The 26,054-nt window shown below is 44.9% G+C and overlaps 1 protein-coding gene across 4 annotated transcripts in view; it reads left to right on the forward strand.

Moving 5' to 3' along the window:
• KIAA1328 (KIAA1328 ortholog) overlaps positions 1-17,258 on the forward strand; it is a 179,758-nt gene extending 162,500 nt beyond the window's left edge. For all 4 annotated transcript variants that reach the window (XM_014949408.1, XM_014949406.1, XM_014949407.1 and 1 more), the window contains one exon: positions 13,915-17,258. In XM_014949408.1, the coding sequence (XP_014804894.1) occupies positions 13,915-14,128 (214 nt within the window). In that variant the 3' untranslated portion in view covers positions 14,129-17,258. The remainder of the gene's footprint in view (positions 1-13,914) is intronic.
• The last annotated feature ends 8,796 nt before the right edge of the window (positions 17,259-26,054 follow it).

Below are 26,054 nucleotides of genomic sequence, written 5' to 3' on the forward strand. Positions count from 1 at the left end.
GAAATTCAGTGAAATTCCTGTTACCTCTTTTCAGTCTTTTCACTGGGTACTACCAAGAAGAGCTTGACTCCCGTCTCCTTTCTACCTATCAAGTATTTATACACGTTTATAAGATCACCCTGAGCCGCCTTTGCTCCAGGCTGAACAGTCCCAGCTCTTTCAGATTTTCCTTTCCTGTCAGATATTTCAATTCCTTAATCATCTTTGTTGCCCTTCACTGGACTCACTTGAACGTGTACGTGTCTGTTGTTCTGGAGAGCGCAGCAGTAGACACAGCACTCCAGCTGTGTCCCACCAGGACTGAGTTGAGAGGATAACGTCCCTGGACATGCTAGCAGTGATGGCCTTTGTTAGCTTACATTCAGTTTTTTGTCTACCAGGACACCGGATGTCCAGGTCCTTCTCTGTGAAGCTGCTTTCCAGCCTGGCTTGTGCTGGTGCTTGGGGTTATTTCTCCCCAAGTGCAGGACTTCACATTTCCCCTTGTTGAATGTTGTGAGATTCCTGTGGGCCCACTTCTTTTGCCTGTTGAGGTCTCTCTTTGTACACTTTCTGGCCCCCCCCTCAGCCTGGAATATATTCAGGAGAATATGAGAAGGAGAGACTTAGCATCAGTCTGGAGCTGTTAAGTGCCCTGCCGTTATTCCGTAGCGCATCAGTGACCTTATGTAGTTTCTGACAGAAATGTGGACTGTCCGCAGGTGTATGGTTATCGAAAAGTAATCCTGCAGAGCCTGAGATCATCTTTGCTAGTTACTGCTGGGAATGAACAAACTAAAATTTCACTCCCCTGCCCATCTGTTCAGCAACCGAAAGTAGGTAATTTATCTCAGCGGGACACCTACCACCTGTGTGAAGTTTTTGAAAGAGGTTGTTAGCGTGCGATGACTACAGCCAAGGGACACCAGGCCCGAGCGCCTTCTACTCTGTGCTTTGCTGCTTTTTTTTTTTTTCTGAGGGTGCCTTCTACCTTGGTACTAGCAGTGTGTCAAGCCTATTCAGTGTGGGTGTCCCTAGGAAGCTTCCAAGGACGCTGCCTGCTTTCCCACACGGCGTGCTCTTGGGCCACTCCTCACCAGCAGCCGCCCCTCTTTGAGATGCTGAACCAGCCACCACCAACACGCTGTATTTTTTACAGCTACTGTTTTATCTCAGTGACTTCTCGTGAATTATGTATCCTCATCTTTGATGTATGAAATCTCAGCTGATTTAAAGATTACCCCAGAGAGTTCAGCACACCTGGAAATGAGTGGAGCGGCAGATAGTCCCAACCCTTCCACACCGAGCAGGAAGTTTTACAGCAGTTGGGTCCCGGAATGCAATTTTCATGGTAGCGTTGTTTTCTTCTTCATGTATGGCCTGTGCCCAAGCAATCAATGTGTTGGGATGCCAAGTATTTGAACTCGGCTGCAACAATTTGTTCTGGGGCAAATTGGAGCGAATGAGTTGAGATGAAGAGCTGTCGAACAGGGAGATTGTGGGTTGTTCTGTTTGGGGCAGGCACCAAGGATTTCACCAAATAAGGTACCCGAAACTGTGTGTGCCTGCCACTGGAAGGGGGAGCAGTACAGAGTAAGTGAATGCAAAGCTGGCTGAAAAGCTGTTGTTATCTGATGTGAGGCTTCTCAGAACGTTGTGAAGGAAAAAGAAGCAACTGAGCATAAACTACATATATAATGTCAGCAAGATACAGAATCACAAGGCACGTAAAGCTGAAGCGCTCCAGCCTGTGAAGCGTACTTCGGTTTCTTCCGTGGGTGGTGTGGTCACTCTGCTCCCTGAAGAAACTAGACTTTATATGAACTGCAAGATCCCATCTACCTCTCATTTGCTAGCGTAGCTGACATAAAAGATGATGCCCGTTACTGTGTCATTAGCATTAACGAGGTGGTACCAAGTAAAAGCTGAGAGTAGCAAGCAGTGCTGAAGTTTGTTCTGCAGTCTGGTCAGAAAAATGGGCTTTTTGCAAGGCGAAATGTGTCCGTCCTCTGTATTTTGACTGTTACTATACTTTAAATTTAAATTCCTCTGGATTTCTAGGCTGTTTCAACCTATTAGCTCCCTACCACCCCATCCTTTAAAACATCTTTTTCGCTCCAAACTCTCCTGCAATGCACCCAGCGAGTGAACAGAGAACAGTGAGGCATTGGTTTTTTTTACTAATAAATGTTCTTTTTGAAGTCAAGCGTCTAACTAAACGCTTCCTTTTCACTGCTTGGTGACTTTTTCCCTTTCTCTTTTCCTCCCTGTTCCCTACCAAGGGACAGCTAGCACCAGCACAGGGGCTATCGTCATGGCCTCGCTGTTCCAGCGATCGGGAGCTGGGAGGTGTTTGCATTTACCTCTGGAGTGTAATTCTGACTGATGGGTTCTTATCAGGTTTGCCAAGTCCATCCATCCAATTGCCTATTTCTGTTTTGAAGACCAAGCAACCATAAAGTTGAAAACCGTGTTGTATTTTTGGAATCTGAAATTTCAGACAATGCATTTATGAATTATTTATGGAGAATGTGTTTTCAGTAATGTGCGGCATAAAATGGAATGAATGCGTATCCATACTTGCCCTGAACTCTCCAAAGTGCATGCTAATAAACAGAATGATAACCTACCATCACTTTTGCCCTGTAAGATTTACGGTGCAAGCACTTTTTTATGTGGTTTAATTCAAGTCAGTTTGTCAACTTAAAGCTCTAGTGTTTTGTTTTAAAGTACAACTTGGTGAGTGATTTTCTATTACTTAAAGAAATCTAACTGCTTTTTCCCCCCTATTTCAACCAGAGTTAGTGTCTGTAAATTTTTCTAGCCGTGCTGGCATAGAGCCACACTAAATTATGCTTTAATTCACAATTAGAAGGAAGTGGCAACTGTGCAGAGCAGCAAACCTTTCATTTAAAATGGCCATTATACAAGATCAAGATTCCACAGAATGATTAAGATATTGAAGAATAATTAAGATATCTTTAGATTTTTGGCCATTTAGAAGTACTGGGCTTATTTAATTTTTTTAAAGCTCCCTGAAACAGCTTTTTCCATAATGACAGTAATACAGGATTCTATATTATCAGAACTTGGTGTTTACCGGTATCTGAATTGTCTAATGGTAACTTGTTTTCACTGATATAGCTGACAGGGCAGAGATAATTAAGAAACAGAAGAATTTGAGTACTAGGTTTTGCTATTAAACACCACATGCCACAGCAGAAGAAATTAAGCTGACAAGCAGGAGAGGAAGGATTGTGCAGATCCACAGGAAGAGTCGGTGTTTGGGTACAGCAATTGGCTGTATATAAAATATTTCACCAGGACAGAAAAAAGAAGAAAGGGAAAAAAAAAATGAAAAAGGTAAAATAAATAATTTCCAAGCATTTACTGAGGCATCTCGTTTCCAGGGTGTAAAATAGAGAGCTTGCAGTACTTATTCACCCCAACACAGCAAACGGCAGCAGACGTGGAAGAAACCCAGCCCCGGTGAACCAGTGGCAGAACTTCCATTGGCTTCCATAGGGTCACGATTCCACCCCAATATGTACTTAAAACTACTGCAGTCCGATTTTGCTCCTCTGCTCCATGAGGCTTTAAATCTTGCACAGCTAGTAGCAGTTCTTGCCACATCGGTTAGAAAGTCAATGAAAGCTCACAGTTCAGTAACTAAATGACAAGGTAAAAAACTTTGGAATCATAAAATGGTTATAAGTGCTTGACCTAAAACTATGCAGATCTCCCAGTGACTGTACAATTGAAGCAAAAGGTTGATTTATTATCTGACAAGCTGGGAATTCTGACTGAGCTTGTGAAAAAAGACAGATTGTAATTCATGTAAATGATGATGGGCTTTGTAAGCTGTATGTTGTATGGTGTTGTGGTGGTTTTTTTTTCCCCTAAGATGTGCCCCTTAAAATTATTTTGTACTTATTTAGTACCCAGAAAGTACAGGGTATGAGACAGTCCCACCTTTGCTGAAAGCACGCTAGGAAGAAGAGATGAGACATGGAAAAGAAATAAAACGTAAGGGGCAACACTGAGACTGGCAGAGGGGAGGTGCAGGATTGCACTGTGACTTACGTATGCAACCCTTTGTCAGAGGCTTTAGTACGTTATAAAAGAAAAAGCACAATTTTAAAGATGATTCATTGAATTAGAGTTTGCTTTGAGGGGGAAGATGCTTGGGGACAAACTTGTAAGAGCAAAAAATTGAGAAGAAAGGCTACTAAGGCAGGAGAAGTAGGGGGATGAGGTATGGCAGAAGAGATGATGACAGCTTAGTTTTGGCCCAGAACAATAAAGGGTGAAGATCTTGCTGAAGATACGCTATGATGACAGAGTGCTTAAAGGGAATAAAAGCTAAGCATGCTCTGAAGTGCAGAGTTATTATGCAATATCACAGCAGAATCAGGGCCCCAGGTGCTGTACATACACAGAGGTTCATTTTCTGATCTGAAGAGCTTTCAGGCTTGATGAGACAGAAACGGGTGTGTGGGAGGGGAGAAAAGGACAATACAAACAGAGTGATTGCAGAGGTGGTTGTTAAACTCCATGGTAGTTCTGTGGTTCTGTAATTTCTTTCTTTTATACTAAAACTTCATTCTAATTTTTTCCTCTCTCACTGGCAGATCTGATTTAAAAGGTTTCTTTACTTCCCAGCACTCGTGTCTTTGTTCACTCTCCCCCTTCCAGAATTATTACAACCTCAGTTATGCCAATTCAGCTGCCTGCAGCCATACCTTAAAATAAATGATCTGGCGGGGTTTTTTATTGTTTTTTAGCTACTAAAAGCACACAGAGACAAAAACAATGAAGAAGCCCTTTCAGCTGTATTTGACAGGTTGGTGATATGGCAGCAGGGTCTTAGCGAAAGTCTGATGAGGAAATAATAGAAAAGGCTGAGTTACCAGGAGCAAAGAGGTGGAATAGCTGAGGATTGGGAGCATTGAGACGGGAGTGTGGAAAGGTGAGGAAAGCAGGTGTTGGTCTTTTTCTACTGGGTAAGTGAAAATGGCTGGTTTGTGTAGAAAGGAAGAATGAGAGCTATGGAAATGCTTATTTCAGTAATGACAGCCGGGTGGATGCTATCACAGGTGAAGCCAGGGTGAAAACTGAGGAGGAAAAAATCTCTTATCAGCCCTGCCTGAGGGCACAAGCTTTTGAGATGCTGTTGCTGGGTCAGGTGTCCTTCAGTGCCCTGGCTCTGCTGGGTTTGCAAAAGGTGAGGGGCAAACCAGGGGTGCTCAGCCCCTTCCAAGCCAAGTCCTGTTCAGCTCTTGACTACTCTTAATCGCACTGGGGAGGGAGGGTTTGTCCCGTGACACTGCCGCTTGCGGCTCATTTCGGTTAGCGAAGAGGTGATGATGTTACTCAATTCTGCTGTTTCTCTCTGTAATTCTGCTCTACAGAGCTGTAATCTCTGGTTTCGTTTTCAACAATATGTGGTGATAGTTGTTATAACCATACAAAACGAGGCATGGAGTTGGTTGGTGGTGTAGGTGTGTGGCACACACGGCGATCTGCTGCGGTGTGGTCTATCAGGACATCCACAGGGATGAGAGAGGGGCATGCGGGGTGATGAAGCGGCAGCAGAAGGGCTGTTGTCATCCGTTTCTCCACAGAGAAGCTTAGCCTGAGTGCTGGAGGGGGCTGATCTCCTCTCTGCTTCTGTAGAACCTCACCAGGGGAACTCGGTGCTCATTTCTGGGTGATCGCTTATGGGAAAGAAATTGGCAAAACCTGTTGCTATGCTAGAGGTATTGATTTATGAGAAAAAATTAAAATACATGTGTCTCGGGTAAATGTTGACTGAGACTGGAGCAGAAGGGAGAAATGTAATATTGTTCAAATGCTTAAGAAGCATTTGCACCAAAAAAGGAGACAGATTTCTCAGTACCATGCCGGATCTTTAGCTATAACTAATAGTGTGAAGCTGGGAGGAAGAAAATCCTTTTTGTTTATCTCTAGATGACTATCAGAAACATGTTCTTTTTGTGACACTTACCTTTTCCTCCTACCAGCTCTGAAGCAAAAATTCATGGAACATTTGTGGCACTTTCCATGCTATTCCAATGTCCTTAATTGTATGTTATATCTTTCCCCCTGGACTTCGACTTACCTCTTCAGACCGTGTGCTCTTTTGGAGAGAGGATCACTCTTACAAGTGGTTGTAGAGTGGGACCCCCTGATCCTGATCAAGGCCCTTGAGGTTATACGGTAGCCTATAAATAAATAATAATGGTGATGATAGTATGAGATATATTTGGCTGTGGAATGACTTCCCAAGGAGAATAGCGAGAGGCTGATTGTTAGCAACAAATGTGAGGAAGCACACTGTAGGGAATGGTTCTCCATCAGCAGGGAGATGGCTGGATGATCTAATAAGTCTTTTCCTTCTCTGGGTTATGATTCTGTGAATACCACCTCAGAGAGTTCTCTAAAAGTCTCTGATACTGTAAGCTCTCTATTATGTGGGTGTGGGTTTTACAGTACTCCGGGAGGCTCTTGCTGAGGACACTGTGTAAATATATTCTGTTTTACATTATGTGATGTATTTTAAATAAAAGGCTCTGATCTTTTTTTAATTGCTTTGAAATATTCTGCAGTCTGATCTTTTTCTTTAAGAATTAAGAAACTTTGAGATGCCTTTGGAAAATACAGACCCATTACAGGCAAGAAATACATCCCAACCTGGAGTTGGTTTAAATACAAATATACAGCGCTGTTGAATTTCACTCCTTCTGTATCCCACAGTGAGGTGTCTCCTCTGAGTCCCAACCTGCATGAAAATAAAATGGGAAAACTGGCACAGTCCATTTGTCTCTGATTCCCGATTTATTCTTGTTCATTCTCTTGATGTTTCAGCCTCAAGAATTGCACTTCTCTGTGTTCCTTTTTGGGTTTCAGCATCTTGAAAGTCAGTACATGGGAATATCACCCCAGGGTGTTTTGTGGTCACTGGAGATGCAGTTCACATATGAAAGACAAAGTCCCCTATCCCAACTTGTGGCCTTTCAGGGAGTGACTCTAAAGTCAGCTTCTCTTTCTCAGCTTTCATTCCTGCTGAACCAGTCTTTAATATTAATTGCCATGTTCATCTCGGGCTTGCTGGACCAAATAGCACACTGGTTAAAACCTGGATTGTGCTCATATAGCAGGGAGGGAGAGAAGAAAGAATCTGAGACATCACCTCAGAACTATGGATCCTGAACCCAGAAATCCTAAACCTGGTGACATAGAGGATTCAGTGGACTTATAATACCTTTGGATTTTCGAATGGCCTTTGCCAAGGTTCCACACCAAATATTGTTAAAGAAATCAAGTTTTTGCAGGATTGGAGGAAAAGTCCTTTTACTGATTTGGTGCTGATTAAATGAGAGCAGGCAAAGGGACTTAATACTAATTTTTCATGACGCCAAAGAATCAGCATTGAGGTCTCCAAGAACCCTGTAGTCTGGCTTTTCATCAGTGACCCAGAGCAAGTGAACAGCAAAATCCTCTGGGTGACCTAATAAGTTTGTGAATGATACGAAGTTCTTTCAGATAGTCAAATGCCATGTCAATAGCAAGAAACTCCAAAATGGCATCAAAAATGAGTGGACGAAAACTTAACTTACCTGGAGTCACCAACACCATGCCTACTTGATGCTGAACTCAAATCAGGTGGTGACAATTTGTGAAGTCAAAAGTTTCCCAGAGCTTCAAAAACCTTGATGTACCCACATTTTGATTCTTGTGTGAAAGGTCTCTGCCTGTCGAGAGAGATAATAGTGGAAGTTAGAAAAACTGCACAGGAAAATTAAAGTGATCAAGGGAACAAAGGAGCTGCCAGACAAGGAGAGACCAAAAACCTATGCCTCTGGGTAGGTAAAGACCGAATGAGAGAATGATCAGGGTTTACAAAGTTGTGAGAGAAGTGGGTAAGTTGAGAGTGCAACTGTGGTTCATCAGATCCCACCATGTAAGGGAGACTGGCTGCAGTCCATCCTTAAAAAGCGCTCGGTGACACTAGCGGGGTATCAGATTAAAACAGACACACAAAAATATGTCTTTCAATAGCAATGAACTTCCTGAGCTTGCTGTCACAGGACATCGTGGAAGCAGCAGGTTGAAAAAGGAATTAGGTGGATCTGTGGACAACAGGTTGCTACGTGGACGTTGAAAAGGCAAGCCAGGGACATACTTCTAGCATCCCTAATGCAACGATTGTAGATGCAAGGATGGTATGTAGATGCAAAGATGGCAGGAAGTGGAGAGAACTCTACTTTGGGTAGAGTTTTGCCCTCCTTCCATAGAGCCTGGGTTAACTTGGGGGTGGGTGATCAGTCATCACAGCCAGTTTTTCCAGATAATCTCCGTTCGTATCACTAGTCTGGTGTCTTCAGGTTTGGGGTAGTTTGACTGCTGAGGCCGCTTCTTATCTGCATCTGGTTTTTTGTTCTGCTTTTGTTGGCCGTGCTTGTTCCAGTCAAAATAGGGATTTGATATTTGCTTTATAATAATAATAAGCTCGGCTTCCTTTTCTGTAAAATGGGTCTGTTCCCTACCCCTTAAGTGTGTTTCTAGCTGTATTTAGCATTTGTAAAGTGCTTGGAGGCAGGCGGTGTTTTATGAATGCAAAATAGCGTTAGGCTTTGTACTTAAGCACAATACCATACCGTAATTCAAAGGCAATTCATGTAACATTAGCAAATCACTTTGAACTTTATGTTGAAAATATAAGCAGTAGTATAAAAATAAACCTTTTTATTTCCTATGGTATATACAGTTAAATAAAGTAAGCCTATACAGCTACTAATCTCCAAAACCGTATTGCCAGTATGCTTTGTTGAAATGCCATCACCTTGCAGAAGAGACATTCTGTGTGTTTTGTACACACTTATGGTTGAAGAATAAATTTTCAGAGGCTGTAAATGAAAAGATATCTCTGAACATCGTGATCAAATAATGTCTGACGCTGCTTGTTTAAAGAAATATACATATATCTCACTGCCAGAGTATTTATGACTCTAATAAGTTCAGTTATTTTGCCTCATGGGGAAATTCCTGCTCCTCCAAATATCAAACTTGTTTGGGGTTGTGCTATTTTTCCAGGAAGGAACAAATGATATTATTAGTTAAAGGGGACTGTGTAATATGAAAATACAATAGTGTCGTTTAAAAATTGAACAGCGTGTAAGAAATACATTTTACCAGCAATGGGAAACAGACAAACATTAAAAATTCAATGACATATCCCAAATGTCTAAATAAATAAATAAATAAACAAACATCACTGCTCAGCCAATTGATGCAAGGATGCTCTGTGCTTACCTTCAAGAGGACCATTTTCTGTAATATCCCGCGCAGTAATGAGTTCTCTGTATCGCTTTTGCATAATCTGACCATTTTTTAGGCACTGTACATTGTGGGACTGTCTGAACCCTGATTGCCCAGCAGGTTTTATTAGACAGAATACCAAGTGGTTTCAGGTGATTTCTCAGCAACCATCCTGGGAATAAGTGGTCTTATGGTTCCCAGAGCAACAGCCAGATTTGCGTGTTTGTCATAAAAATGTGAGAGCCTTCCTTCCCCTCCAATTTGGAGACACAGTGCAAAGAGGCACCTGTAGATGTTCAGAGAGTTGTATTCCTGCTGCACAGGCAGTGAAACAGAAATACCGTGGAAGGAAGGATTGGGCTCGGTGCCAACCTGTGTTTATTTTTGTGCTGTTTTCCTCTTTAAAATGTAGACATTTAATGAGCTGTTCTGAATTGTAGTGCTTATGATGTTCCCTGTTACCTTACTGATGGACTACAAAACTCTTTTACATTAAGTTTATAAACTCTACTAGATACTTACCTAATTAGGAGGGAAAGCTGAAAGTTTCTAATATAATTTATGAAAAGTGCTTTAGTGGCTGAGGAACCAAATTTCCAGCCACCTGTGTTAATTGTACAGAGGAGAAGAAGGGAATACTGTCCCAGCACTGTGCAATGCCTGACCAGGAGGGATTTAGCCACCCAGGTCACAGTTCTGCACTGACCCAGCTGTGCAAACTTGATCCTGGTGGTACCTCCCTCTCAGACAGTTTGGGCAATTTCCATGCTGCCCTCTGAGCCATGTTTAGAGTTTTAACTTCTACATTACAAGCAAAGGTCAAATTTCTTCATTGAAAGAAGAGCTTCAAAGCTTACTTCTCGCTCCCATCTCTCCCCTCTTGCACGTGGCCCTGCCTTCTTCATGCTTTGCACGCTCATTCTTTTTGTTCCTTCTCCTGATGGAGTTTTTGGAGATTTTATGATCAGATTACTTCCACCAAACTTTAGCTGTCTAAATAGTTAGACTTCTAATGCAAACTTGTAGACTTCATGAATTTTCTTCTCCTGTGATGAAACATGCAGAGATTCAAGCTCATGAAAGTTAGATGAAAAAATATACATGGGGGAAGTGTCAAAACCAGGCTTAGAAAAGAGATTGTTTTCCAGTCTGTTGCGGAGGTGCTCATTGACTTTCCAGCACACTGGCAAATGTACCAAAAAGGTGAAGACAGACTGAATTATCACCATGCTCAAAGGGACAGTTGCCCACCTCGTTTTCCTTCTGTTGAGAGGGCAAAACCCATCAAAGAAAATCTGTGTTAGCAGCTAGCATTGATGGGACATGTGGTTGCTTGGTTGAACATCTATCTATTCGTGAGGAGTTTCTGTATGTGGCTCAATGTACAGCGCTGGTAATTTCACAGAACATTTGGGAGTTTTTTCTCCTTGGGAAGCATGAACAGTACGAGGGTACCCTTGGCTGCTAATTTGCATTAAAAGAGCATTGAGTATTCACAAGCCAAGTTTCCCAGATCAGTTTTCCTGTTTGAAATGTTCTGACTCTCGGGTGCCTGATCCTGCAGCTTTGACTTCACTGAAGCCATTAACTGTCGTATTAATAATAATAATAATGAAGCCTGTTTTTACTTATGCATTTATTCAGACCGTGCAAGGAATACATATCCTGGTTTTAGAGAAAGTTGCATGTCAGGATTTGAGCATTATGACTGTGTCTCTTTAAATATCCGGCTGCAAATACAGGTTGGGAAAATTGTCTTTGCGAGCTTCAAACCATTCTGGGTCTACTCTTTTGCCTCCAGCCAGATGCTGTCTGATGTTGCTTAGACAAACCAGGGCAAACCATTATCATGGGATTAAACACTAAATACCTGCGAGGAGCATTCTCTTTATCAGATAGCGCTCTGTTAGCAGAGTTCATTCACTTTATTGCATATATAACTGTGGTGTCAAATAGACTGATTTACAACACCTGGTCTTTTACATAATCTTTGCTATTTGCTGCGCTTGTAATCTGCCAAATCATTTAGGCTTCCTGATAGCAGAAATGCTGTAAAACTTAGATAAACTTGCAGAAGAAATGAACTCGAAGGTACCGCTGAAATCTAGGGCCTGCACGTTTGCTATAAATGCACTGACTGGTTTGGTTTCCCCCTGCCTAATCTGTGATTGAATGTGGCTGCTGGAGAAATTGAAATTTTATGATAGCACTACAGTCAGAGGAGATAAGCATTTGTATGCTAGACTAGATTAATCTAAAAAGAAGTTTTAGGTGTGGCTAATGAAACCAGTGTATGTGTTAACTGGGTTTCTCTGGGGTTCAAAGCATCTGTGTATATCTATATAGAGTCTAGTCCAAAACTTTCTCTACGTGAGAAGTCTAATGTAGCTATGTGCCAGCTCTATCAGTGCAGCTTTATTCCGTTTACGTTGGAGATATCTTTAAGGAGCCTCAGTTTTTAGAGGGTGCTTTCTGAATGCTAATACAAACAACAGACCCTTTCAAAAAGGCCTGGCTTGGCTACCCAAAACCCTCATACACTCCCAAAATTCTTGGTTAGGGTAACTGTAAGGCATCACATTTGCCTAGGGATAGCCACTTACACAGTCCAATTGAAGCAAAACTACAGCTATATTTTTTTGTTTCGAGTCGCTCATTTTTGGCTATTGGGTGTGATTTAAACAGACAGATAATAGAAATACATGTAGGCAAGCTTAAAATGTGAAAAAGAGATTTGAAAAATGGGTTTCTGGTTGGGTGAAATGTGAGCTAGTACATCTGAAGGAAAATAATACAATCTATAGATAGTCAAATAGAAGAGAAAGCCCTGTGCGCCATAATGTCAAGTTGGACTGTGTCAGAAGCAATGGCGACCATCAAATTGGAAGAAACAATACAAATTGAAGGAGATGAGAACTGGCTTTTCCAAGCAATCGTAGCATAACTGCAGCGGTTGCCATTAACATCAGTGTTAGCCCAGCAGTACCACAGCTAACTCCTCTGACCTGAGGAAGTATTTCTGTGTCTCAGACATAAGTTACCTCATCATGATCAGTTTTCTGATGATGGTTTGGGGTGTAACGCTTACCGGTAGAGATAATGAAGGATATTTTGCATGGCATCGGATGTTTAGGGAAGGAAGTCTCTACCTACCGCTGCTGCATGATGCTGTTGGACAACACAAGTTGTAGTTGGCCTCTGGGGGATACATTGGCCACTGCTAATCTTTCACATCAATGAACTTAAGAATTTTTCATCCCATCTGAGTTCAGGAACCTACCCGAGCAGTCTGACTTAATTTCTCAGTCTTCCTAGGCTCCCACTGTCCTGAAAGGAAAATCAGAGGTTTTTCTCAGTGCAGGACGGCTTGAGATGTGTCCTTATGCTATGGATGAACTCAAACCCTTGTCAATATTTGAACTTAAGAATTTTTCATCCCATCTGAGTTCAGGAACCTACCCGAGCAGTCTGACTTAATTTCTCAGTCTTCCTAGGCTCCCACTGTCCTGAAAGGAAAATCAGAGGTTTTTCTCAGTGCAGGACGGCTTGAGATGTGTCCTTATGCTATGGATGAACTCTTTCTGTTCATAAGAGAAGGGACCACGTTGAAAACAACCAGCTATGCTGGTACCTTAGGTTGGGTGCTGTGAATAACATTCTTTGCATGTAAGCCATTGAATGTGTGAATTATTTCAGCATTGGGAAAATCGGGCAGGTTGGTGCTAACAACAGGACGGAACAAAGGAGACTTTTGGGTAAAACTCTTGAGCGATATCTCGTAGACTGGAGAACAGCCTCCCTGGGGAAGCAGTGGAAGCGGTATTGTTTAAGACATTTAAAATTGGACAGGAGAAAATATATTGTAATGATCAATCCTGTGCTGGTATTTAGATGAGGTCTTGTCTTGTGTGAATATTAATAGGAAGTCTCTGTCTGAAGTAACTGCCGTTATTCAGGGTGCGTTACCAGCTAACGTTGGCTCGCCACCTTCCCCCACATCTGTACTCACACTTAAAGGACAGCCTGAGTAATGTTTAGCACCTTTGCCTTTTCTCTCGGTGCCTGAAGTGTTGATTTTTGTATTGCCTTGCTTAGATTATATTCCTTCAGTGCTTCCACCAGACAGACCATATAGTGCATAGAGATTTACAGGAAGCACGTGTAGTTTGTGGCAATAATAATAAAGTCTCCTGCTGTTTTCAAATCCCTGGGAAACTAAATCAAGTGCAGAGGTCTATTGGAAAAAGTGCAGCATGTGTATAAGTCACTTTACCATTACCTGTGTGGGACTGCCTCGTACTTGTTTGGTGTATTTGGCTGTCATATCTCTGAAGCCTGTCGTCAGTCTCCGGAGTGCGACTAAGACTTTGCACACCTCAAATGGAAAAGCTGATGAAACAGCTTAAAATAACCCGAGCACCCATGCTTTGCTCTCCTCTTTCTGTGTTGGTATTCCTCATAGGAACACAGTGACCAAAATTTGTTCTGTGCTGGTGGTCCCCACCAGACAAATCCAAGCCTAGTCTGAACTATGAAGGCAGGAGGACAGGTTTCAAGTCCTGCGTGGTGCTGTGGTACTTAATGGAGCTCCATTTTCTTGCTGTGTTTCTGTAGGTACAAAGCCAGTCTCCTTGACCTGGTTGAAGCAATGAGTCCCATATCTGTCTCTGGACACCTCTGCAGAGAATCTTACGACAGGAACAAAGTGCACACGCCTCGTCATGCAAGCCACAGGCCGTTGTCTTGGTACCAGACCCCTTGCAGCTCCATAAGCAGAGCAGAAGAGCTGGAGGAGAGCCGGCTCCTCGAGGAGATTTTCTTCATCTGACGTGCCTTGTTGGTCTACAGCCCTTCTCTAGAATTTTTAGGACCTTTTTATTGCTGATTTGTTTGTGTTAAAGTACCTTTTTTAAATTATTTGAGTGACAACTGCTTGTCTCCCCTCTTCTAAAACGCAGATAATTAGCATCCAGTTTCATTCTGGTTTTAGTAATCATGGTGCAAGAACATTGTTGGAATAGACTAATCAGAAAGCGTTAACCTTTTTTTTTCTAAACCTTTCATGTGCCAAGTAATCGTTCTAAAATAGAATATTTTTTTTTAATCTACAACATTTTCTAATAGATTGAAGTCACAGTTTTGCCAGCCTCATATCGGAAGTATATTTCATTATCGATTTTTAGCTCTAAAGCAGTTTGCAAGAACTGCCTAACAGTCAAGAACCACCACGTTCAAAGTAGATTATTTTCTAATTAAACAAGTCTGCTTAAAACCTGGCATATTATAAAGGTACAAGCACTTTAGTACTTCTTTCAGTGATTTTATGATCTACATTTTCCCTTCAATATTCTCATATTCAACACGCTGGGCTTTTAGGGGATATATCGTAAGCTCAGCTATACAGTGTCTAATAACATTAATAGACAATGTTGCAGGTTGATGTACTAGGCATCCGTTTGAAATATACTCCTCTTTAAATCAGTGCTATTTGACAGAGTTTATGTGCTAAGTAACCTAACCCTGAAGCAGCAGAACACAGTCAGACTTTGTAGTGGTCCAAAGCCTATGTGATGTACTTTTCAAGATGAAATATATAGTAGTGGTAGTATAAGAACAGTCTTAAGACATTTTCACTAACTTGCACTATTTTGATCCTGTATCCCGGCTCCATTGTAAATAAGACAAATCAGTAATTATTTCCACTAGCGGCTTGCAATGCACGTTTCCCTGCCGACTTTAATTATTCATGCTGTATGTATTTCAGTTTATTTAAATGCACTTCCATCTACTGCGTGTACTTGGTTATTTAAAGAAATGTGCCGAATTGGTAAAAATGACTGCAGATTACAGGATTAATGGTCATTTTCTCCAAAATGCAGTGTTCATATTTTATTGTAACAGTAGCCACCGGCATGTGTTCCTAGAAATATGAGGCTAAAATACTCATTTTGCACAGTAAAATTGCAGCGAGGGAAAGGTAGAATGGAGCCAGTACGGGCAAGTTCTAGGCCATTTGCTCCCAAACACCGTTTCGTGGGCCAGTACAGCTTTTTCTGACAGTCTCTTCAGGCAGCCCTGCTTATCTTCACGGCAGAGAGATGCTGTACTGATCCTTGGGGTATGGCTGCTGCCTGCCCTTCACCTGCTGTCTCCTCTTTGGTGCTCTGCGAGGAGCTGGCAAGGTTCCTCTCTGGTGAAGAGCATCGGTGCAGGACCTCTAGCACGTGCCCCTGGCAGCACCGTCCTCCTACAGCGATGAAACGAAAGGAGAAAGGAGGGGAGGACGAACCTCAGGTTACCCTGGGCTGTTCCGTTCAGACCCGGCCTCCATCACAAATTAGGTGATGTCCTTCTCCTGCATCCCAGCTGAATTTTAAAAGCTGCTTGGAGGAGTTTGAAGGAGTGGAGCAGCATTACTGGAGCAGAAAATGACTACTGTGGAAAGGCCCTGCATGGTCTGTCCTGCTGTCAGTGAAGTATTATAGGTTCTTTCCAGTATGTCCACCTGCTGTTGAATGTCCCTCCTGTTCTGCTCCTTGAGCCTGTGAAGGCACAGGTTTCTGCTTAAAGCCCCAAAGATGCCTTCTGTGCCCTCACCCAAGCGTGACAGGTGGGGAAATAGGTTCTCTCATTCTGCTGGCTGAATATTCTGCTTCTTTAAGAGGGCAGGGAAAGGGAGGGGAAAGAAGAGAAAAATGTATAAGGAGCAGCAGGAAAACTGAAAAACCATGAAGAAAAGACTATCACATAGATCTTAGGGTTTGGGGTTGGGTTTCGGTGTTTTTTTAGTTTTGTTGGGGATTTTTTTTTTTGTTGACGTTTGGCATTTATAAAGACACAGTTCTCTGATTTCAGTCCAATTGCTTCTCTTTTCCAGGTTGACTGAAACTTTAATTGCCTTTTCTAATAAGTGCTAACTGACCTTTTGAAACAGCAAAAATTACATGTATATCTCTTGAAAGGTGCCTTTGTGTACCCAGTCAAGAACACTGCGTGGGAGCATTCTGTTCTTTGGTTCTTGTGGGTGCCAATATTTAGCTGCTTTAGGATTCCTTATGGTCCATTTTGTTCATTAACAATTCTAATTCTGATGGTGACTTTTGACTTGGATCTATGTTTTGGAAGTAGCTGTTTTTAAAAGGACATTGTCAGGGTTGTGGGCTCTACGCTCAAGGTGCTACACAGGAGGCATACCTTTATGAAGCCAAGAATTGTAGAGTTAAGGTGGTTGAAATGTCTGGTGGGTGAAGACCAACGTTTTAGCAGTCTATGAGATGTGGGTGAAGAAACGAAAGCTATTAATTTGGTAGGCCCCTTGAAAAATCATTTTTTGTAGTGCTGGCTCTTGCTCTAGTTATCAGCAGTACATTAGGAACAGTGTTTAGCAGTCAGCGCAAGCAAAGATATTTTGCCATGAGGCACTACAAAGTTGAAGTTATTAAAACATTTATAGCCTTAGAAAAAAAAAAATCAATGATTGTCAAATACGAAAGGACAAAATCAGTAGCTGGGACTGGGAGGGGAATTGTTTTCCATCTGCTAAAACAGTGGAGGAAATGCAAAAATTAAACCAGCAAAAGCAATCACTTGACAGTGTCCTTTTAAGTTTAAGCTCCTATATTAGGAAGCTGCCGATGGGGATTTAGTCCAGCCATAGATTGTTTGTCCAGAATGTTCCCAGTTGATCTGCTTCAGCTACACGTCAGGCCGTGTTCTACGCAAGGCTCTGTGGGGGGACATGACTTCTGCAGGGGCTCCCACCCATGCCTTCACTTTGTGCTCTTCCCGAGCGGCTCGTACACGCGCGTTTGCCGAGTGTTTGTGTAGCCATTGTGCCTTTGCACCTTGTAGCTGTGGCAACCACACCCTTTCCACTTCTGGCCTCTCCGGTCTCACTGTTGAATCCCATCTTGAGCGTATATTTATATATGTATGTGAAGTCTTAATCTAATAAATTATCTAGGGGTTTCGTTTGATCTTCCAGACTTCTTGTTTGTTTGACTTATCTCCTGGTTTGCTTTGTCCAGCTCAGATGTCAGTTCTTTCACTGACAATGTGTTCCACTTTCCACATGATCATGTCATCTATATTGTGAATCCCCGGTTTGCTAAGAGAGACGAGGAACTCAAGCCTTCGTTTCCTCTCCAGGGGTTTGTGGGAATGACCAAGACGACTTTTGGAGAATGAAATGGCAGAGAGGTGACAGAATGTCTTCTTGGCCGTGAGCCAGCAATGTGCCCTTGTGGCCAGGAAGACCAATGGCATCCTGGGGTGCATCAAGAAGAGCGTGGCAAGCAGGTTGAGGGAGGCCATCGTGCCCCTCTACTCTGCCCTGGTGAGGCCCCATCTGGAGCACTGTGTCCAGTTCTGGGCTCCCCAGTTCCAGAAGGACAGGGATCTGCTGGAGAGGGTACAGCAGAGGGCTACAAAGATGATCAAGGGACTGGAGCACCTCTCTTAGGAGGAGAAGCTGAGGGACTTGGGTCTTTTTAGTCTGGAGAAGAGAAGACTGAGGGGGGATCTGATCGACACCTATAAATACTTAAAGGGTGGGTGTCAAGGGGATGGGACCAGTGTTTTTTCAGTGGTGCCCAGTGACAGGACAAGAGGTAAGAGGCACAAACTAGAATGTTAGAAGTTCCATCTGAAGAGGAGGAGGAACTTCTTCACTTTGAGGGTGGCAGAGCACTGGAACAGGCTTTCCAGGGAGGTGGTGGAGTCTCCTTCTCTGGAGACATTCAAAACCCGCCTGGGCATGTTCCAGTGCAACCTGCTCTGGGTGGACCTACGTTGGCTGGGGGTTTGGACTAGATGATGTCCACAGGTCCTTTCCAACCCCATAGCATTCTGTGATTCTGTAATACAAAAGAGAAGGGGCCACCATGCTTTGGGACAAAAAGCTGGAATTAAAGAACAAGGAAGAAAGGATGGAGGTAAAGGCAAGAAAGGACAAGGATGCAAGGCAGAACTGTACCAAAAGATGACAGGAGGTGTAGGTTGAGTGGATCTGGGCCAGAAGGTAGAGACAAGTTGTTAAAATATAGTGAGTTAGTTGATGAAGGCAAATTTTGTAGTTATATCCTGGAGGGAGAAATGTCTTCAAGCCCTGGTTCCCAGAAGAGGCTTCTGACTCCCCACTCCTTTTCCAAATCGTGTTCCTGCATTTGGGGAGCTACTGTCCAAAGGTTATGTGGTAAATCAAGGAAAGAAGGACATGACCTAACTTTAGCTGCTCCTCTTTAGAGCTAGAGCTAGACAGGGAGGCCAGAGCACGAGGTAACAGGGTAGAAGCCAGGTATAACCCAGACATGGACTGGATTTACTGGCCAGCGAGGAAGAGTGGTGCAGAGTTAGATGAGAAGAAGAACGTGAGACTGGATATAGCAAGAATCTGAATAAGAGAGAAAGAAGCAAAACAAAATTTGCAGTGATCCAATGAGCTGTGGAGGTTTGGTGTTAAGGAAGGAGAGGAAAGGGCTTAGCTGTGCTTGAGAGAGATCGAGCCTGAGATACCTAAAAGATATCCCTTGAAGCGCACATGAGCCCGGGGTTAAACTCTGAAGCTGCTGCAGAGATTTTCTGAAATACGACCTCCAGGCAGCGTTTGAATTTGTGCCATCTGAGGAGGAGAGAGCGCAGCCTGGTTAGTTAGAAACCTCCTTTTTCACTGCTACTAAATTTATGAAATTGTGTGCTAATTAGTGTATGATTTATAAATTTACATAACTGCATGCTACATATGACAACACAGAATATTGAATGAGGTGATTTAAACTGGCAGAAGCAGAGAAGTCTGCTCTGACTGGGTGGCTCTCCTCTGGAAAATGCCATTCCCGAATTGTACCTGCTCCCTGTGTCTCTTGAAGGCTTGTCTGCTCCCAGTGACAGTAATGTTTTACAGTGTGGTGGCTCCATGTAGCTGTGAGAGAACAGGCTACCTTGAGCATCTTGGGCATGGTTGTGTGGCAGAGCTTTCACCATGATCCTTGGGAAGGGTGTTGGGAAGCAGAAGTCATCTGAAAAACACCAAGAAACCCAACTTTGTCTGGTCAGGGTCGGTGCTTGACAACTCCCATGGTTGTCCACAGGGGATGTTACTGAGTCCCAACTGCAGCAAGAGGATGGGACATGGGGGAACAGGGTTTGGTTCTGGCCACTTGCCTCCTGCTGCAGCTTGAAGGGGTGATTTCAGGCGTTGGGAAACTAAACTGGAGAAAGTCAGATGTCACCGACAGGTGACTCCCGTGACATATGTGAGGACAAAGGAGCCCAGAGGGTCCCAGCAAACAAACCGACCCACAAGCTGCAATGAGAGCCATAAATTCCTAGTTTCCTTAATTCAGGAGTCATTCTGTGTGTGTGAAAAGACCACTTTGTTCACTCATAGCATTCAATAACCAGTCTTGGAGTGTCAGCTCATTCTTTCTCGTCCCCTGTCTGCAGACAGGAGGAAAGTGAAAAATCGGAAAAAAATTATCTTTCCTGGTTGCTTACGGGCAGCTACCTTAAAACCTTGAAGTGTGGATTTGATTAAAGCCATTGTCCAAAACACAAATTGTTGTGAGCATTAAGGACCATGAGGGAACTCCTCTGCTGGGCCTGGCCTGATCAGCAAGGAAATGGCAAGATGAATTCACAGACACAAAATCTGGTTCTTTCTCAAGTTGCTGTTGGCTGTGAGGAAGTTGTATTAAAATTTTGAAAGCACATTGTCAAATCTCCCAGTGTTTAATTATTCTTGCTGCTACGAAACTGCCTTATTTTGAGGTTGTGTTTGTCTAACTTTGTTTTCCAGCTGCTGGACTTAGTTGCACCCTCGGAAGCAAGATGGCAAAGTTCCCCTGTGGTCAGAAAGAGGATCTCCTCCATACAATGCTAAAGTCCTGGTTCAATCTTCTCTTTGACGACATGGGGTCCTTTACAGCCTGTGTCCTAATGTGTTTTCCAGCTCCTGGGTGATTTGGGGTGAGGGGAGGGAGTGCTTGCTTTTAAATTTTCTTCACCATTTAAGCATCTTGAAGGGTTTACACTAGAGCAGGTGCCATTGCTGTGAACGATGACAGCGTGGCCTCATCTGCACAGGATTTGCCTTTCGACACTTTGAGGAGCCTGGTTTGGAGGTGCCAGGCTGGGTACCTGCTCTCCCTGCTCTGTTCCTTGGAAGCAGAAAGTCTGTGAGTGAAGCCAGGAGGCCCTGCTAAATTTAGAAGAGTTGAGGAAGAAGAAATAATGTGAAGTAGAAATACCAAAAAAAAAAAAAAAAGATTGCAGGATCCAATCTGGGACGGAGCATGAACCTGGGGTGATTGCAGCATCTGAAAAACACATGCTTGATGGGATGGGGGGAGACCCAGACAGCAGAAGCCCTCAGAAGGGGAAGAGTGAGCAAAGCAAGAGGCGATGGTGTCTGAGAGCAGCAACAACAACAGATGAGAAGACTTTTGAGCTGCAGGTGAGGGGGCGATGACATCTCCAAATTGCCCAGGAAGTGGCTCCTCATCAGCGGGCCCGGTGCCCCGCTATTTGCACTAGTGCCTTCAGCACGGGGATCTCATTACCACAGAGTTTACTGGCAGATTGGAGGGATTTCAGTAAGGAGTAATAAAAATGATCAGGGACTGCTAGAATTGACATAATGAGGAAACAAGATGAGAAGAGTCAGATATTTATAGCTTGGGTGAGAGAGACAATTAAAAGGTGGGGTGGGAGATGGACTGGATGACCTGTCTGTATCTAATAACTTCTCGTCGTCTGCTGTACAGAGGACTTGAATTTGCTAAGGCTGTCAATCTGACCCTTAACAGCCCTAACTTCCCGTGTTGAAAAGCTCAGGTGGGTGTACTCTGTCTGTATTGACACTGTCAGAATGTCACTGGTGCTGTACTTTGCTTAAAAAAAATAGTCATCAGCCACGTTGTGGAAAAAAAATTGACACACTGACAGCAAAGGGAAAAAATTAGACCTTCATAAAACAAAAAACCATTGAAGGCCTTCCTGACAGCAGGGCTGACAGGGAAGGGATCCCAGCTTGTCCAGCTGGTGACGCCGAGCACTTCTTGCTGCCCACATGGTGACCAAGTGGGAAGGTCCATGCAGAGACACCAAGCGTGAGCCTTTTTCTGTGCAAGGCAGGTGCCAGTGGCACCCAGCTGTGCAAACCCTCAGCTTCCCTGTACACGCAGGTGTGCACCAGCTGTTGTCTCCGAGAGCTGCTGAGCTCCATGGGCGGCTCTTGGGGCAAGCTCTGTGCCAGCCAACAACCCTGCCGGTCCCACCAATGGCTATGGCCACGCGAGGGGTTCCACTTCCCTTCCTCCTGCACCTTCACAGCGGCATCCAGCCCCAGGGGACAGGAGGCATCTCCCCTTGCTGTGGCCCGACTCGCCACCTCACCTGTGGGGACCTGGCGCCTGGGTGTGAGTGAGTATTTGTGCATATTTTTCATATGAACAGTTCCTCAGTGGTTTTGCACAAACCCACTAAATATGCCAACTGCATCCCGGGCTGCATCCAAAGCAGTGTGGTCAGCAGGTCATGGGAGGTGATTCTGCCCCTCTACTCTGGGCTTGTGAGACCCCACCTGGAGTACTGTGTCCAGCTCTGGAGCCCTCAACACAGGAAGGACATGGACCTGTTGGAAGGGGTCCAGCAGAGGGCCATGGAGATGATCAGAGGGATGGAGCACCTCTGCTGTGAGAACAGGCTGAGGGAATTGAGGTTTTTCAGCCTGGAGAAGAGAAGGCTCTGGGGAGACCTTATAGAAACCTTCCAATATCTGAAGGGACCCTACAGGAGAGCTGGAGAGGGACTCTTTGTCAGGAAGTGTAGTGACAGGACAAGGGGTAATGGTTTTAAATTGGAAGAGGGGAGATTCAGATTAGATACAAGAAAAAAATTCTTTCCTGTGAGGGTGGTGAGACACTGGAACAGGTTGCCCAGAGAAGCTGTGGATGCCCCATCCCTGGAGGTGTTCAAGGACAGGCTGGATGGGGCTTTGAGCAACCTGGTCTGGTGGGAGGTCTCCCTGCCCAGGGCAGGGGGGTTGGAACTCGATGATCTTTAAGGTCCCTTCCAACCCAAACCATTCTATGATTTTGATACACACCCTACCAAACACGAGCTGCCGTTGCATTCTGGTTGTGGTTTTTTTCCTGAGCTGAAGACCCCTGAGAAGAGGGGAGGCGGCATGCTGGGCCCTCTGAATAATTCCACAGAAGCCTTGAGGTGGGTGGTCATTTAAAACCTCAGCTCAGAGACTGGCTTCCTCTCGCCATCCTGGGAGAGAACCCCGGGTTTGCTCCGGGCCGGGGAGAGTTGGAGGCAGCCTGGGCCGGAGACACCTCAGTCCTTGGGTTTTCAGCCAAATTAAAACGCTGCTGCCCCTGAGCAAGGGGGGCCATGGTGTTGGGGGCACTTTGGGGAAAGATCATGGGCAGTGCTGGCGTTTGTTGAATCCGGTGGCGGAGCCACTGCTCTGCTCTAACGACACCTGTGTGGAAAAGGCCGCAGCTGCTTTCATCCATTTCGCATCAGCCTGACTTTCACGGAACAGACATAGCCTAGGGTGGTGGAAGGCAGAGAAAGGTGACCAAAAAAAAAAAAAAAAAAAAAAGAGAAAAAAAAAAAGAAAAGCCATCCATTTTTCACTGCTTTTTCCATCCTTGGGAGCTGCGGTACCAGGCTCTGTCTGAGCAACAGTAATCTTATCCAGCATACTGTTGATTTAAGCCTCTTGGATTTATATAACTTTGGAAATGGTAAACTATATTAATTTGCTGTGTTTTCAAGGGAAAGTTATTTATTGAGAGACATTTTTAACTCAAGTGCCAGGAGCCTTAAATCATTATAATAAATTCATGCTATTCAGGGTTTCTTACATTGTAATAAATTTGTTTTAAACATGAATGAGGAGATCCATGATTTCTTTAATATACTGTTATGTATTTCCTTTCAAAATGACACAGCTCACTATATCAAGTGGGAGAATAATAGTGAGAGATTTACGGTACTTAAGAATAACACAGCCTGGGAATGTGACATGTGAACCAGTGCTGGGCAGGGGGCTGGCCAGCCCAGGGAGCCACCACCACCACTGGTGCCACGACCAGGAATGAAAGGAGCAGCAGCCAACAGGTCAGGATCAGCGAGAGAAACCGGGCAGAAAGCTCCTGGCAGGATGGGAATCGCAGCACAGCCTTGTCATCACCACGGTTTTACCATGAAACATCTGATGGAGACACCTGGCAAGTGACTTGGACAGGTCTGATGGGACCTGACCGCTGCCTGGATGCAGCGGGACCTGAGCCAGAGGCTGGATTCCCAGCTTGGGGTCACTGTCCCCTTCCTGACATCAGAGCCAGCAGTGTGTCCTTGTGGCCAAGAAGACCAATGGCATCCTGGGGTGCATCAGGAAGAGTGTGACCAGCAGGTCGAGGGAGGCCATCTTGCCCCTCTACTCTGCCCTGGTGAGGCCCCATCTGGAGCACTGCATCCAGTTCTGGGCAAGAAGGACAGGGAACTGCTGGAGAGGGTGCAGGAAAGGGCTACAAAGATGATGAGGGGCCTGGAGCATCTCCCTTACAAGGAGAGGCTGAGGGACTTGGGTCTTTTTAGTCTGGAGAAGCGAAGGCTGAGGGGGGATCTGATCAGTGTTTATGAATACTTAAAGGGTGGGTGTCAAGACGATGGGGCCAGTCTTTTTCAGTGGTGCCCAGAGACAGGACAAGAGAAAATGGACACAAACTTGAATATAAGATATTCCACCTAAACGTGAGGAGGAACTTCTTTTCTTTGAGGGTAGCAGAGCCCTGGAACAGGCTGCCCAGGGAGGTTTTGGAGTCTCCTCCTCTGGAAACATTCCAAACCCGCCAGGACAAGTTCCTGTGCAACCTGCTCTGGGTGGACCTGGTTTGGCAGGGGGTTTGGACCAGATGATCTCCAGAGATCCCTTCCAACTCCATGTGATTCTGTGGGCACCACCACTGCCCTTTCCCAGTAACTTCGTCCATCCTGGCTATGCTGGTCCTCAGGGAGCAGATCCCTCAGTGGCTGCCAGCAGTCCTGAAGTGCTGCGAGGAGGTGCCGGGTAAGCACTTAGATAAATGTCGGTCACCGTTGTTAATCCTTGACCTCCCATTAAACTTCCACTGGCCCTGCTCCTTGCCGTTATGCACGTGGGTGGCTATGAAGGCAAGACAATAAAACCCGCAGCTGGCTTTACATTGTGTCCTCCTGGCTCCATGGGGGTCCTTACGGGTGGGCAGAGGAGGAGCTGGGCACAGAGACAGCCTTGGTGGCGCCGGCATCCGATGTCTGAGACAAATCCACTTCAGCAGCAGGGTTGTGGCTTTCTTGGAAAGCTGAACCCCTCTGCATTGTGTAAACAAACATCTCCTCATGTCCCAGTCTGCTTCACCTCCTCACCGAGTGCTGCAGGAACAGGGTCCCATGTTTGTGGTGATCTGGTGCTCTTGGGATGAGGGCTGGGTGGGGCAAAGCATCACAGTTCCCAAAACAGCAAAGGCCAATTGGTTTTGTAGTATATAATGAGAGGAATTACCCACCCTGAGACACCTAAACATCTGCCAGCTGCCCTATGCATGGCCTTGCTATAGAGAAATGAGGACTTGTGTGGAGCCATCCTGCCATCACATGAAAATCTGCCCCCAGGATGCCTGTGCACATAGACAAGAGCATTTCCCTGGCTCTAAAGAGTTAATGGGTCTTTGGTAGATGTGTCTGCTGCTGGTTCTCCAGCGGGGAGGGGATGGCCCTGCCTGGCTGGAGGAGAGCTGTAGGACACCCAAGGACTTCAGCTGCCCTGGGATGGGGCTGGCAGTGCACTGAGGATGGCCGTGGGCTGCCCGCTCTGCGAGGAGAGGGGAGGAGAGGACAGGAGAGGGCCCCTCCTGCTCACAGAAGTGATGGCAGGACCTCATCTGTCAGCACAGAAAAATGTCTGGCCAATAAACTTGCCAAACGTCCCTAATAAAGGGCTGGATGTGTTATCATGTAGAATGGTTTTATAGGGGACGGCCATAAAACGTGCACATTGCCCTTTAAAATGCCAGGACGAGGATTGATTCCAGCGGGGCGGAGGGAGAGGAGGAGGGGGAAGGAGGCTAATTGGAAAAGGGGGATAAATCCAGGGGCTCATTTCTCTGCCATAGGTCCCCAGGGTGTCAGGGAGCAGCAACAAAGCTGGAATCACTGCTGGGCTGACCAGGGCTTATGAGCAGGGCCTGGACCTGGACCTCTGCTCTGTCCCCTCCACCATGTGCAAGGCCAAGTGGAGTCCTCAGCACAGGAAGGACATGGACTTGTTGGAAAAAGGGCCAATGGAGGGTCACAAAGATGACTAGGAGACTGGAGCACCTATGTTATGAGAGACAAGCTGAGAGAGTTGGGGTTGTTCAGTCTGGAGAAGGTTTCAAGGAGACTCTACATCCCCTTCCACTACCTAAAGGGATCCTACAGGAGAGATGGGGAAAGACTCGTTATCAGGGAGTGGAGCGATAGGATGAGGGGTAATGGTTTGAAACTGAAGAGGGGGGATTTAGATTAGATATCAGGAAATTCTTTCCTGTGAGGGTGGTGAGACACTGGAACAGGTTGCCCAGAGAAGCTGTGGATGCCCTTCCCGGGAGGTGTTCAAGGCCAGGTTGTAGGGGGCTTTGAGCGACCTGGTCTAGTGGGAGGTGTCCTTGCCCATGGCAGAGGGGTTGTAAATAGATGATCTTTAAGGTCCCTTCCAA

The sequence above is a fragment of the Calidris pugnax genome, unplaced genomic scaffold (assembly GCF_001431845.1).
Source record: "Calidris pugnax isolate Ruff unplaced genomic scaffold, ASM143184v1 scaffold144, whole genome shotgun sequence".
Taxonomy (NCBI): Eukaryota; Metazoa; Chordata; class Aves; order Charadriiformes; family Scolopacidae; genus Calidris; species Calidris pugnax.